General features: G+C 39.4%; 1 protein-coding gene across 9 annotated transcripts in view; it reads right to left on the bottom strand.

Moving 5' to 3' along the window:
- Positions 1–15,364, bottom strand: part of TRDMT1 (tRNA aspartic acid methyltransferase 1) — a 43,185-nt gene that overhangs the window by 20,757 nt on the left and 7,064 nt on the right. For 2 of the 9 annotated variants that reach the window (XM_032991719.2, XM_032991728.2), the window contains exons 1-2: positions 9,532–9,637; positions 1,042–1,151 (exon numbers count right to left, since the gene is read on the bottom strand). In XM_032991719.2, the coding sequence (XP_032847610.1) occupies positions 1,042–1,151; positions 9,532–9,595 (174 nt within the window). In that variant the 5' untranslated portion in view covers positions 9,596–9,637. Of the gene's footprint in view, positions 1–1,041; positions 1,152–3,985; positions 4,036–9,531; positions 9,657–9,679; positions 10,022–15,364 lie in introns of those variants that run through there. The other 7 variants (XM_032991727.2, XM_032991725.2, XM_032991720.2 and 4 more) reach the window with 7 other exon arrangements.

Below are 15,364 nucleotides of genomic sequence, written 5' to 3' on the forward strand. Positions count from 1 at the left end.
ACTTAATTCTAGTTTTTGCCTGGTAAAACTCCCTCAAAGATATTATATGGCTGAAAGCTTCACTTTGCAAAAATATTTCAGTTCAGAGAAGAAATAATTAAATAATGATAATGATCAAGTAACTATGAGCTGGACAAAGACATCACTACCTTACATATTTTGAGGAGTATCTATATAGCAAGTGTAACAAAACTGCCCACAGAAACTAGACAAAAGCTGCTATTTTTTCCAGTAATATTAATAAGGTCTTACGGACTATAATCTGCTCTTATCTACTATAAGAAGACACAGGCAAGCATTCTTGTTCTTTTCCCATATAAAATTGTAAACTATGATTTAGCCCGTTATTATTGAGTGCTGAACAAGTATTTAACCTTTAGCCATCTATTTAAGTCTTAAGCTGGTGTCTTAAAACCAATTCAGTATCTTTAACTGTCATGTTGTAAAACTGTAAAAGAAAATTAGTAAGTATACTGTCATTTCTAACCAAATCCAGGCAAAATTACATGCCTAGTTTGACCCTCAACTATTAAAAAAGAATCCAGTTTTACCTAGTTCTTCTTCAAATCATTTGGAAAATGGACAGAATTCCTAAAACATTTGATCTATTGAGCCCACAAGAAAACACACGACTGTCCCATCCAGTGTATTTTCTTTTGTTTTACTAAGCTCAACTGTAACTACAAAAGGAAGGCATGCCTCCAAGCAATTTAATTAAATTATTTCAAAATACATGAAAATATTTTTTTAATCGAAAAATATGATTTTTGTAATTCCTTTATCGGTAGTAAGCATTCCTCTTGGCATTCACATAATCTTTCTTGATACAGCAGTCAAGACTTTCAGGAAAAGACTGCAGTGTGAGTATCCCTCTAACTTCCAACAAGCAACCATAGCACAAGAAATCAAAGTTATTGTAAAACTGTTATATTCATAACAATATAAATAAATTTTTTGTTTCTCTTGTTACTAATAAGGACAGTTAAGACAACTTACTTCTACAAATGCCAGACTAGAGTTAAAAAAACATTCATTACTCACCTCAATTGTCTTTGCCCATAATGGTGTGCTGGGAAAGTTGTGCTTATAGACTTCATTGGCAAGAGTGTTTACATCAACAGCAGCAACAACTTCTGCAGATGCGCAGCTTTCTAAAATTAAAAAAAGAATCAAAAAACTGTATCTTCTCTTTACTATTCTTGGAAAATTGTGTTTGTTCAGTTGCATTACAGCTACACTCTTACGTAAAAGGGAAATTACATGATCAAAGTTTGCTGTGTTGCCTTTAAAACTTTGTATGTAAAATATACCGTGTTTCTAATCGTATGGCTAATGTTCCCCTTCCTTACATATCCAAAAATGGAAGATAATTACACACTTCTTAATTTGTAGATGCAGTCACACATAAACTCCACTCAGGGTGCATGTCTACAACATTCCCACCTGCATTCAGCTGGGAGCTGTGGCTACCAAGTTCCTTAACTATAAGAACACTGCCTGAGTCAACCTGCTGAGCCTCCCTGCCACTGCCTCAGCCTCTCCAGTCACTGACAACTTACAGGAACTAAATGTGTTATTTTAGAAGTATACTACTTCTCATTGTGAAAAAATAGCACCAATTAATATGTCTGAGGTACATCTACTCTTGCAATAAAACTTCAAGAAGTTGCCTGAAAAACATTTATACTTATATTCCAGTAAAACCTCGGGCCTTGAACAAAACTGCTGCCTCCTCCAAGTTCAAGGTCCCCAAAATACCAAACACTTTCAAGGACAACATTTGGCAGCTCCTCCTCTCTTGATATAGAAGGAAGTACTTCTGGACACTTAGAGATGTTATTGAAAAGAAGAGAGCATGCTGTAACAAGTATACTGACAGCTAAAATCCTGAAAGAAAAATACACTAAAAAGAATGGAAATAAGCAACGGCTAACTTTTAGAGTAACAGAATAATACGTTCTACAGAAGCTAAAGACATAAAAACATCAATGTTTAATTCACTGCTCATCATGTCACACTATTTATTACTAACCACAGTACCTTTGCTGAGGCTTTTTATCCAGGAAGATAGGCTGTGGTCACTGTTACAGCCACAGGCAGAAAACAGTGACCGTACTTCCTGATGGACAAGACCATTTTCAACCACCATGAAATTTACATTATGGCCACCACTACAAAGCCCCAGATGAAACACAGGCAATTTAAAAATACCTTTTGTGAACCAAAAGAAACAAGGCAAATAGCCATATGCCTTTGAGTAGTCTTTCAACATGCTCAAGTAACACATTAACAAAAGACCTTATGAGACATCTTGTGAATTACTGCTAGTCAGCTAATTATTTACAGTTTGCAAGGATGAAAAAACAACTATGATGTCCCCAATGGATTTAATTTTGAGTGATCCAGTTATCAACCATGTACTATCTTTCAGGTTTTCAAGGCCACCTTATTCAAAACGAAGATGAAAAAGAAATCTGGGTATTGGAAAGATTGCAGCAGACATTTTAACAAAGACCAACCTGGTTCTCCTAGGTTTATTTGGTATAGTAGAGTTACAAAAAGAATATGAGTTTCACAAAAAAAAAAGATTTACAAATGGCCACCCATGAAGGGTCAACATACAAATCATTATTTGCAGCTACTGTCTTGAAATTTTGACCATAAACTGTTAACTGAAGTATCGAATACAGGTGCATACATGAGGACAACAGAATGACTACACCTGAGATTACAGAACAGGTATGTTAACACTGACACCTAGCGTGAAACAAACATCACCTTAGCAGGTTGACTGTCTCAATTTACAAGCATATTCAAGAACCGACACTTTCATCTTTCTAAAACAAAGCTGTAATACCTAAATAATGAGAACAAATGTCAAATACTGTTTAAGAGACTGCTTATTCAAAACATGTTGTCCTGACAAGCTGATCCTTCCTGTGTGTTCCAGGCACTCCAACAGGAAAAAAAAAAAAAAACAAACAACCAAACAAAAATATCCCTAACCACCTCAAATTATTATTTAAATTAACATAGTTTAAAAATGCCAGTTGGAGAGGCAGGCAGTGTGCACTCATGATTCAGCAGATGCTCACCCTTTTTACTAACAACAATCCAATTTCTCCCTGCATACATACAGTAAAAAAGAAGTACCGGGGATTTGCAGCAAGGGACTTCACAGGCCCAAAAGGCTGGAAATACTAAAAGAGAGCACACAGCTAATAGTAATTTATTGAATCCCCTTGCAATACAAAGTTCAGCCTAAACCAGAGATGTTAACCCACATGGAAAAGGAACAGGAACTTTTCCTGAACTATTTCACCCAACATCCTCTCTTCCCAATTCAAAAACCTGGTATTTTTTTCAAAGCTTCTCTCCTCCATTTCAATCAAAGCTGTGGCTTACTTGGGAGTTCCTGTTATAGAACAGACTCCCCCTAAAAGCTGATTAAGTGTGTTTGCGTGGAAATACCCTGGAAATGCATGAAGGAGCTCGAACAGACAAGCAGATCTCACACATCCAACCTAACAAAGAAAAGCTTGTGTAAATTTCAAACAACACAAAAATGAAACATTTTTAATGAACTTCTCCTGAAATTTAGATAACTTTGATATTCCATTTTGCTATAGCATTTATTACTTGAAAATGACTGTAGAAATGTATTATAAATAAGACTGAAAGCAGAATAAAAAAAAAAAAAAAAAAACAGAATTAAGATTGTGTTTAACTATCCCCACTGACAAAAGGCACAAAAGCAACTCAGTAATATGAAAATGCCCCTGGGTTGCTGACTTAGTGAGATGTTAAATCACTTCCTCAGTATATAGCAGAACTTCAATACAGAAACATACACAACTCCAGGAGAGGCTGGGGGCTTTTTCTGAACAATTATGTCCAATTTTCAAAACACAGCCATTTAAGAGAATTACAACTACCCAAAAAACAATTTAATTTTATGCAGACTAAAGAAAAATAATACACTTACTCTAAGTGAAACTAAGTAGCTGCTGGAATACTTGATTTGCAATGTTCCCCAACACCACATTTTTTGAACTGGGACTTTGCGTTTCTGCATGAGATGTTGTAACTCAAAAGGAAGCCACAGACATGATGGGGAAGTTACAGAGGGAGGTGTTACAGCTTATTTTTAGGCAGACTAGATTGTAACACTCTCTCTTGGCTGAAAGTAGGTGAGCTCAAATTTGTATCATCCTATTAGGAAAGTACTGATTTTGCACTTGAGTCTTAAAACCTCTAGTATCCGCACAGCAGGAACTCTAATTTATTTAAACTGCCTAAAGAGGCAGCAATCAACCTTTGGGTCCCAATTCTCTATTTTGTTGTATACATAATGTTTATGAGCTATTTCAGATATGTAGTAGACACTGGAGTGAAAGGGACACTGCCATCACGACTGGAAGGTGTAGCATTTGAAGCAAAGGAAGACAGAATACGTGCATTAGCTCCTGATTTGGAAAAAACAAACCCAAAGGGTATAAGCTTCAAACAGCAAAAATAAAATTTCTAACATTACGATATCTGCCCTTTCCCTCTTAAGAATTGATTCCTTTGTTATGTGTTTCTAGCAGACCTTAAAATTAACATAGATCTGTTTATATTCACCACTATACTTTGTAATAAAATCATGAGTGTCAGCAGAGCACATGAAATACATGTTGTTACACCAAGGGCAGAGCCTGGTGGATCTCAGCATATTGGAAAATCAGAGCCAGAACAATTATCTATTCTAACAGGTACATGGAAACAGATGGAAAAGGGAAGATTAGTCACATGTTTTGTCAGTCCTGTTTCCTTTTAAAACAGACAGCAAAGATTTCTTTTAGGACTTGTCAGCTCTTGGCTGAAATGATTAGGCTGAACTGCCCATGGCTACAGTCAACATGACTATCTGTAAATTTGATATTTGATTCCTGCAGGATACTTAGCAACTTTTTTCACTGCTCTATATGTACAGGATTTGTTCATGTTTGGCCATATGAACTATGAAAATTCACATTACAGCACCATACTGTGTTACCAAGGGCTATATTTTAGAGAAGCGTTACAACAAAATGAGTTTAGGTGTAAAAACTTGCTCAAACCAGCAATATTTTTGTTTTGCATTGTGCTGAATCCTAATGCTGCTTGCCTGGTTTTTTTGCCTCTTCTCCTGAGATAGCTATGCTCAGCGTAATTACGCACACCAGTTTATTATGCTGTGCAATTCACAGAGATAATAAAATGAATAAACAGAGATGACAGAGTACAAGAGACTCAAATTCTTACTCTGTAAAATTGAAATATAACAGTTGTAGAGGAAAAATACCACCAACTTTATCACTGCAAAGTTTTTTGAAAGTATTTCTTAAAAGATGCCCTTCCATGTTTCATGTACAGAAACTTTTTTCAGTGACCTAGCAGATCACAAACGCTTGTCGCAGAGACCTGGAATCCATTTGTCATGGGAAAACTGCCTAAATTAATAAACCAGTTTAAGTTTGTTTTGGTTGGGAATGAGGAAGGGCAGGCTGTCTGATGGAAAGTTGCTAAGGAAATGAATTTGTATCCACAGATTTTCTAAAAATAAAACACTGTATTTTTCACTGCAGAAACTCTGCACTTTATATATATACAGAATACATTCACACACACGCATACATATATATATATAAAGTATCATTGGTTTAGACATATATGATCCAAACATCAACCTTTATAAATCTCACAAATTTTGGAGCACACAGTAGGAAGAAGGAAGAAATGCATGCCCCTGCTGTCAAAACACTATTATAAAACATTCAAAATCTAAAACTAGAAATTCTGCATATGCTGAATTATCTACGGCTGAAGTATCAACACAGAGCTAGACAATCCCCAAGATTTTTCTGTTTCAGATTTGGATGGAAATCTAAATTCAGGAACAGCCTTCTTTTCACTGTCAAAAATAACCCAATTCAGCTAAGTAACTATGTAATCATAACTTCTATGTACTGTTAATAGAGAAACACTTATAAGAGACCATAAACTTCCATGAAGTTATTAAAATTCAATTATTTCTTAATGTAGGAGAGGACAACCTCAAAACCAATTTCATACTACTTGGTGCCAAATGCATTCTGTTTCAAACAGCTGCCAAAACAATAAACATCCTCATCCTGCAAACTCAAGTATATGCTATCCTAAAACTAAGTTAATGAAAGATCACAGCCAAAATGGCTTCAAGATAAAAAAGGCAGCATCAGATTTCCAGGAAAACACCTATGTGCCAACTGAAAACACTGGCAATTTCACAGAAAAGTAGAAAGTTGGACCAGTCCTGCTAAACCTAACTGGCCACAAAACTGGCTACATAACCCTGCCAGGAACCAACACGGAACCAGAACTTGCCAGAGCTGCAGAATCCCTTTTGTAGAACAAGTGGATTTCCTGGAGTGGTGCCACTTAAGTATTCCACACTCTCTCTCTTTTCTACACGCTTCTATTATTTTTCTTGGCTGTATAGAGTCACTAGAAATCATACCAAGAAAATAAAGTATTACATATAATCTTCATCTCTCATGTATCTGGTTTATGAAAGCACTGGAGAAATAGAGGGCTCTCTTTCAAGCCTCATATTTATATGGAAAAAACCCCTTCCAGTATTTCCATGCTTGATTTAAATTGAAAATGCCAAACAATGTACCATTTGCTAACTGATATCCAAAAAATTGTATCAGACACATTTTCAAACAGCATGGTTTAATATACACATATAGGCCTAAAACATGTAAGAAACCCTGTTATTATATACAAAATGTACCGACAGATGAACATTTACTTTTTTCTGTTTGATTTCCATACAAAAGTAAATACTTAAAACCCCCTTGACTTTACTCTGTTCCTTTATAAATTAAGAAAACTAATCCAGATGTCTAAGAGACTTAGAAAAACAGCAGAAAGGATCAAAATATCTTGCTTAAACAGTATTCCTGAATGTAATTCAATTAATCAAAACCAGTTTTATATAATGACCTGCCATTAAATACTTAATTAGGTGCAATTGCATAGAACCCCCTTTATTCAAATTGCCCAATTATTAGTTTTAACACTCAAAGCAAGACTTTCATCTAGAAGTGTATGGTTTGGACTTTTGTATGGGCTGAGTTCTCATATCCTTCCCACAAAAATAAGAACCCAAATTTGAAAAAAAGTTATAGCAACTCTAATGCAAATAGCATCATACCTATACACTTTGCAAATTTCAACTGATATTTAACCACTTAGTACTACCTAGGGTCATTCACACAAATAATAATTTAAGTCTCCTCTCACACACAGGCCCTTCATCTGCTTTGGCTGGTACCACTACAAAAGAATCTGTTTCACCCTTCATACTTACTGTATTTTTTTCAGTCAAATGTAAACCCAGAATAACAGAAATTACAACATGTAGTGACACTGATGCATTTGTTCAGCAAGTTCAGAAACAGTAAGCTTGGAAATAAATTTACCCTTTCAAGAAGTAATACAAGGGTTTTGGTTAATTCCTCCAAACTACACCAGATACAAACATGATATATGCTCTCAAGCCTTCATATGCACAACAGCTATCTACTGGATACAACTTTACAGTATTCTGATAATCTTCTAAGGCTGCATTCCCAACATTGCAATTCTTTTAAGTATTTTGTTGTGTTGTAAATGACACTTTCGCAGGTAGCCAGTCATAGGACATCACATCTGGCATTACAATTTATTAATCATTGCAGAATATTACCATTCACAAGACATTTATTATTAATAACAGAGTTAGATAACATTCAGTAAAGATTTGTTATATACATACACGCACCTACATGTGACAAATGGCTAAGTGAAGGACCATGGTGTAGGCTAAGTTTCAGGAACCAGTCTACATTCTGTGGAAATATGGAAATTGTCTACATGTAGATAGTTTCCCATCACTTCAGAAATCTGACTACTAGAAAAGGAGAGTATTACTATTACAGCTACATATACAATATACAATGTCTAATACCCTCTTTTTATTCCACAAATACTCCAAAAGCTGCAGTTCCATACAAAGATATATTTTACTCTTAACAATCTGTCTAGGAAATAAGGAAAATGCATCCCTACAACAGGGAGTTAGGATTATTCACTGTAACAATGTAGGTACCTATTTCACTATGTCATGTATTTTTACATATTATACAAATATAAAACATATATACATATTCAAGTAAAAATTAGTAGAAAAAATGATGCACTGCCAGCTGTAAGTATGTTCTAAGTGAATGAATGATACTAAATGGATTCTACTCTGTAAGCAAAACCTTTTAATATTACTCAGCTCACTGGAAAATTTAAGATAAGTTTTCACCTGATGTTTTTATGAGGATGCTCTCTGTTGTAGAGTATAACAGAAGGGCTGCTAATGCTTATGCAGGCTGAAGTATTTGAAGGATTGTAGTTACAATTAAAATTATTATGGTGACTCTCTTCAGTTATATAATTTTTTGCTGAAACCTGTACTTTGAAGTAACAAGGCCCAGGGTACTTTACAAAGGAGATCAATAGCCCTAGCTCAGTTTTTTTTATGTGGGGAAGCCAAGTCACTGTCTACAGGACTTGCTAAAGGTCACCCAGGCCTTAACAATACAGCAAATTCAGTTCCAGGGTTCCTTGTACCAGATCAAAAACTCACCTGGGCACATGATCTAGTATGAACTCTTTATGCTAGTTTTCAGATTTAGAAAATATTATACCAATCTCATATATGGATCATGTGTCAGCTATCCATCTAACTGTACGCAATAAAACCCAAGTCTGCATGCATGCCTATGATATACCTTGGCTAATTTGACTATCATTCTACCCATGTGCATGATCAGATACCATGTGCAGCTGGGTTTTGTCAGTGGAAGACTGAGCACATATTACTGAAGCCAAAATCACGGCCTTCCCAGAGGCAGCTGTCTGGCCTGAAGCAGGGCCATGGATCCGTAATTTCCATCGCATCGTGGTCCCGGATACCTGGTGCCACTCAGCATGCCATGAATACTTTCGGACACTGCTCAGTTTACAGCCCAAACGAATCTCTAGCCAAAACTCAGCTGCTACTGCCCTTTACACCCCACGCAGACCCTGACAGCACACCCGTGTGACAGCCCCCGGCCCCCTTTAACACCATCCCCACCACTATAGTCACTTCCCTGCCCCCGCAGAGCGGGAGGTTGTGCCTCCGGGGCTTGGGGTGCTCTCCCACCCCACAGCTTCCTTCCACACAGTGCTTGTGCAATGGGCGGGGGGGGCGGGAGGGGGAGCGACATGCCCTGCTGGGGATGGGGCTGCGGGAGGAGAGGGGCCATCTTAGCTCGCCCCATAGAGAAGATGTCGCCCTCCACTGCCTCCCCTCAGAGGTCGGGGTCCCATCGACAAGATGGCGCCCTCAGAAGTGGGGAGACGGATGAGGAGGCGGGCGGGGACACAGAGGGGCTGCGGCGCCAGCGAGCACCGAGGGACGCGTTAGTGGCGGCCGCTCGCCGGTACCTTTCAGGGCCTGGTGCATCCCCCCTATGCCACTGTAGAGCTCCAATACCCGCAGCGGCGCCATTCTCCGGCCGCCGGCGCCCGGCCCGGCCCTCCCGGCAGCCTCCCCGAGCACCGCCCGCCCGTTCCGCCGCTCTTTCGTTCCCACCTACTCGGCCTCATCAGAGCCGACAGCTGCTTGCCAGCCCCCACCCGCTGCACAGCTCCGGAGCAGCGACGTAATTCGGCGTTGCTAATTGCCCCTTAAACCCCAAAGTGGGCTTAGGCCCGGAGGATGAAGCCACCCGCTGGCATGACTGGTTCCACTGCCCCCCGGGGCAGACGTGGGGCTAATGGCAGACACGGGGCCAATACTGGCTCTGCCACCTGTACCCTCCCGGGAGTCGGGGCTGGCGTGAAGGCCTTTCTCTCCACCATCAGTGCCCGTGGGGTCAACGTCTCCTCCTGACTGCGGGTTCCTTACAGAGGCATCAGTGAAATCCTCAACCCCATCGCCCTTCCTCGGCTCCTGTGCCACCACAGGGTGCCCAGCACTCATGGGGGAGGTGGAGGCTATGCCTGACAGCATTAGGTCAGCAGGGAAGGGCAGGCTGGAGGCCAAAATTTGGTGGCTTGTATCTGCCCAGGGCACAGGGAGAGAAAAGGGACATGAGGTGGCAAAAGGGGCTTATCCCTGTGCAAGGGTGTGCATGCTGGCCTGCTGTCCCCCTGGGAAGTTGATAAAAATGGCTCTCAGCAGTTTTGTGGGCCTAAGCATCCCATGATTTCAGCATGCAGTGATGTTTCTGAGAACATTTCAAAGCCTGCACTGCTGGTGGAACAGGAAGGAAGGAAATCACTGATGAAACTGTTCTAATTTGCCCCAACACTATGAAATTGCCATTGCTAAATTGAAAAGGAAGAGGTGACTTTAAAGACATTGTTGCCCATTAAAAGTAGTTTGTTTTTAAAACAAATACTAGACAGATGCATTTAGACACATATATAACAGAGTAAATATCTTGCATACTATTATGTGGGTTACCCATCACATACAAGTAATCATTCAGCTACGCCTCAGTTTGCACATTTAGATTCTAAAGTAAAGATGAAACATTAAAAAAAAAAAAAAATCCCACAACAAAAAAAACAAAACACCCTAAACATGTTTCTCTAATAATTTCTTGAGACTCTTAGAAACCCATCAAAAATAAGGTGGATTTAAGGAATATTTATTTTTCCTTAGAAGCTGCTTCATACAGCCTGTTGTAATAGCAGCTCCTACCTCTTGCCTTTCAGTGGAGGAAGAATTTTTAGCTGAAACTGGAAGGCAAAAAAGAGAAATCTGCTGCCTTTCAACACACTTCCTCAGAATATGGGACACATCAGCTGTGGAAAACAGTGGAATTAGAAATAAAATTTCAAAGTAAGAATATTGGTCCTTGCCAGATTTTTTGAAACAGTTGTCATTCACCTGTGAATGTTCATCATCAGAGCCTGGGGATGCTGCTTTATTTGCCAGCCGTGGAAATATGCAAGTGACTAAAACACAACGTCCAAGGTCTACTTCTAGGATTTCTGAAAGGAACTGCAGCAGCTGAGGTACCAGAGGAGAGCAGCACACATTGCAACCAGTGATGAGGCAGGTTGCCTGCACAGATGGCTGATGGAGGAAGGAGAAGGGAGGGTGAATCACATGGCATAACAAACCCAAGAATGTGCCGGCTGGAGAAAACAGTCATGGGACAAAGATGGTGAATGCTCTGAAGAAGAGGGTTCAAGATGATGAAGGTGGCTATAAAGAGCAAGGCAGTTATCAGCTAAGAAGATAAACTTCAGTAGGACCCCTTGAAAATACAGATGCAAGGTAAAGGTGAACAAAAAGGCAGGTTTTAGACTACTGGAATTAGTAAAGCTGATGAATGAGTTTAAGCTTCTTGTATTAGTATTTCAGCAACCTATACATCACAGCAGTGCTAGATACTGTGATGAATAGGAGCTGCAGGAAGCCAGGAGCAGATCATTTATTTGGAGTTCCTCAGTACTTGGAGCATTTAAAGCTACAGAGAAGCAATATTTCCTTATATCAGACAGGGAGACATAGCTGAGCCTTGCTTTTCCCTCTCCTTTCCCTGACTCCAAGGTATTCTTGCCATTCACACAAGAGAAAGGTGGAGTTTGATGGTGAAAGCAGCAGAGATAGCTCTGCTGTACTGGTGGCAGTAGAACACTCCCTGCTCAGGGGAAATCCTCCACCTACCTCCTCCACCAATGTCGTAAACTGGAGAATCTGATCAACACACCTCCACTCTGGCAACAAAGAAATTCATAAATGAGGATGGGATTTTATTAGCTTCTTGTAAAAAAACGGGAAACACCAAAATTTCCCTAGTACTCATTTTTAAACAACTGCCAGTAGTCAGTTTTATAATTCTGTCTAATTTGTCTGCCCTAACCTGGGTCTCATTATTAATTGACAGCTGTGAAAAGGACCAAAATGAAAACAAGGAATCTGGAAAACAGTTACTTTTAGTGCTCTTCCCTTTATAAAAGTAAAGTCAGCGTAATAATACCCATACTTTTTGAAACAGACCTTACATGATAGTAGTTAAGGTATCCTGCTTATTTCACAGACTGAGGCAATGGCCAAGAAGTGCCAAGATCTATGGCCACTCATATCTTTCTTCTTGCAGAAAAGCTGAATGATTGCAGAGAGAGGATGAGCCTTGTGAAAACAATTGTTCATACTTTACTCAGAAAATCTTGCCAACACATGCTACCACTGCCATAGGGCAGGTTAAACAGTCGCTTGCTCTTTTTCTTGTGACCCCAAAGCAGTCACATGTCTGCAAAATTTCCCAGCTGGAAAGTCTGTCTGACTTACTGAAATCTAGATATTGTGACAGCTCCTTCTTTCCCCTCAGTGCATATAGGATGAATAGAATTCCTGTAAATCTCAATGAATGTTTCATTTGATTAACAGAGGAGATTAATAACAGCATGGAAGTCCAGTGTCCACCTCTGGACTCGTAACATTTTTTAGGACACATACATGGGCTGTTTCATATATCAGTTATGGCTCAGTAATACAGCTGGCTTCCAATAACAATTGATAGGCTTTTCTAAAAATATGTTAGTTTATTCTAAATGAGCGCATCTATAGAACTATGATAATGGATTGATGAAGCAGCTATTTTCTTGGCTCTAATATATTTATAGTAAAATATATTTTAAGCAAACTGATTATTTAGTGACATTTTTAAAGCCATTGACATAAGCATGTGATATCAGCATTTTCATTGAGACAACTTTTGAAAACTTCTGCCTCCTAGCAACTAGCAGCATTTCCTCAAAGTAGAAGTTTCCAAAGTTTGCCCACATCTCTGATGAGTGGTATGATACAGGTAATCGTGCTAGATCTGAAACTGTTGCACTGGTAACCAATAAACACATCCAGTGAAACAGCTACATGTGGTTAAGAGGAACATGCAAACGAAACCACTGCGATATTTTCTCTTAAAATGCTTTAGAATTGTTTAAACTGTTACAATTATCAATGCTGCCAAACATCACAGAAACATGCAAAAAACACTGCTTTAAGATTCTGCATTGTATTTGGCAACTGAAAGGTAAAATTACAAACTGTGACTGGACCACGTATACTTGTCCTCATAGTGAGAAGAAAAGATTTTCACAGTTGTGCTTCTGTAATTCACACCAGCAACAAATGCACACAACAAACACGCACAAAGCATTTTATAGGCATCTCAAGTCTTCTGCAGTTACACGTTAACTCTTCTCCCTGTCCTGCCATCTGCAGCAGAGCAAAGACTGGTGTGCCAGCAAGGCCTCTACCTGCATCCGGCTGTGAGCAGGAGGTTGCCAGCCTGCAGTGCATCTCAGTTTTATCGATGCCACAGTACCGCAGCAGTTCAAATTGGTTGAAGTTTTCTTGGAATGTAACCCCTCGACATAAGGCTAGGCAACGGAAGCTAATAGACCTGTTGCTGTGAAGTGTTTGTGAAGTAGTTGTGAAGTAGCTAATAAGCTTGTAGCTGTCAAGTGTTTGTCCATACTCAGAAAGTGGAAAGCAAAAATCTCCCTCCACTGATACACCAGATATTTAAAAGTGCATTCACAGTGATCAGCCAAAACTTTGGCACAGGCAAATATTAATGTTGATGGCTGGACAAGAAACAATGCTTCTTGTGTCAAAATGGCCAGTATAACCTACTAAATATTTAAGTGAGGATCAGGAAGAGTATACAGACATCTCAGCTGTCTAGAAGGGAAGCTCATGTTCTGGGTCAGAAATCAGTGTGGCTAGGAAAGAATGTGAGGCGTGTCATACCCTTGCAATGCAATCACTGAATTGAAAAAATTCAGTGCCTAGCACAAATTATTGTTTCTATAACCATTGGCCCAGTAGGTTACTAATAAAACTAAAAACCTTTTGCAGTTTATCAAAATCGATCTGTACTGGATGTAATGTTTCAGGAGGGAATTTATCAGACTTGCTTTCTGCTGAAGTGATGCTCAGTAGAGGCAGCTGTCAGCCACAGACGTGGCATTTCTGGGAAGCCTGCTGGGTGATGCCAGTATGGCTAACAAAACCTGTGATTATCATTCATAATGCCATGCATCTGTAAGACTAGAAATGAAACCAACATGAAACCAGGTTTGTTAGCCTCCCCCAACACGTTTCTAAGAACTCTATACAGGGGAAATTTATGTAGCTGAAATTATTTGAAAGAGTCATCAGACACAAACATTTTTAACCTTTCTCTTTTCAAATACATTAATCGCTCCATCGCAGGATTTTATTTTCAGGTTCTGGAGCTATGCATATACTCTGCAGGGAATAAGAAATAAAAAGACATTGCATCTCTAATTAAATCTTTACTTTTATCTGGCCTGTTTGTTATGTTTGGCCTGCAGTGGTCACCCTGGCTGGATGAGATGCATGTGCTTACATAATGTTATTGACTTTCTTCTTGTACTTACACATTCCAGTGCTTGACCAAAAAAATAAATGACAAAAAAAAAAAAAAAAAAAAAAAAAAAAGGCTAGTAGCCAAACAAACAAACAAACAAAAAACCAAACCATAACAAAACAAAACCTTTGCTGGACTGAACAAAACAGACTCTGAGCTCTATAAGACCCGCTGCAGTCAGCCAAAAGATTGCTGCTGCAAGGAATGTGTTTTGAATCAGACCCTTGAAGGGTCACAGGAAACGGGTGACAGCAGGCACGGAGCCAGGCGTTGTTAAAGGGGGGATCAGTTCAAGCAGCTCAGCAGGATGAGGTAATGGCGTGGGAGATCCCAGCTCCCTTTCAAGGGCAGAAGGAGACAACGTGGTGCCTGCTGCTCTTTTGGGGGGAGTGGGTATGAGGGAAAGGAGAGATAAAGAGCGCAGATGTTGAACCTGGATATGCCTCTTAGCTTTTTGCTTAATACAGGAACTTTCACCTCCAGCATCCCCGTATGATTTGCACAGTCTGTAGCGTGCAAACTGAGAAAGACTTGTATGTTGATCATGCTTTTTGCTTGCAAGGCCATCTCGTACCACCTAAAGCTTTTCTGTGCCACAGACTTGTTTCTTAAGGAGTTCGGACCCTGCCCAAACTTTTTTTTTACATTCAGTCCCATGTGATGAGTTTAGTTTTTGACTGAGACTGCAGTTAGCACGGGAAATGAGATTTTTTTTTTTATGCTGGCCACCGTGGTGGTAGGATTTCAGTAGTAGGGTGTTTCCTCCAGAGAGAAAGAAAATCTTTAATGCAGACACAGCAGAGCTGTAACTGTGGCCATGCTGAATTGTCTTGAAATTAGATAAACCAGAACTGCACACA

This window comes from Tyto alba, unplaced genomic scaffold (assembly GCF_018691265.1).
Source record: "Tyto alba isolate M040663 unplaced genomic scaffold, T.alba_DEE_v4.0 Super-Scaffold_38, whole genome shotgun sequence".
NCBI classification, from domain to species: domain Eukaryota; kingdom Metazoa; phylum Chordata; class Aves; order Strigiformes; family Tytonidae; genus Tyto; species Tyto alba.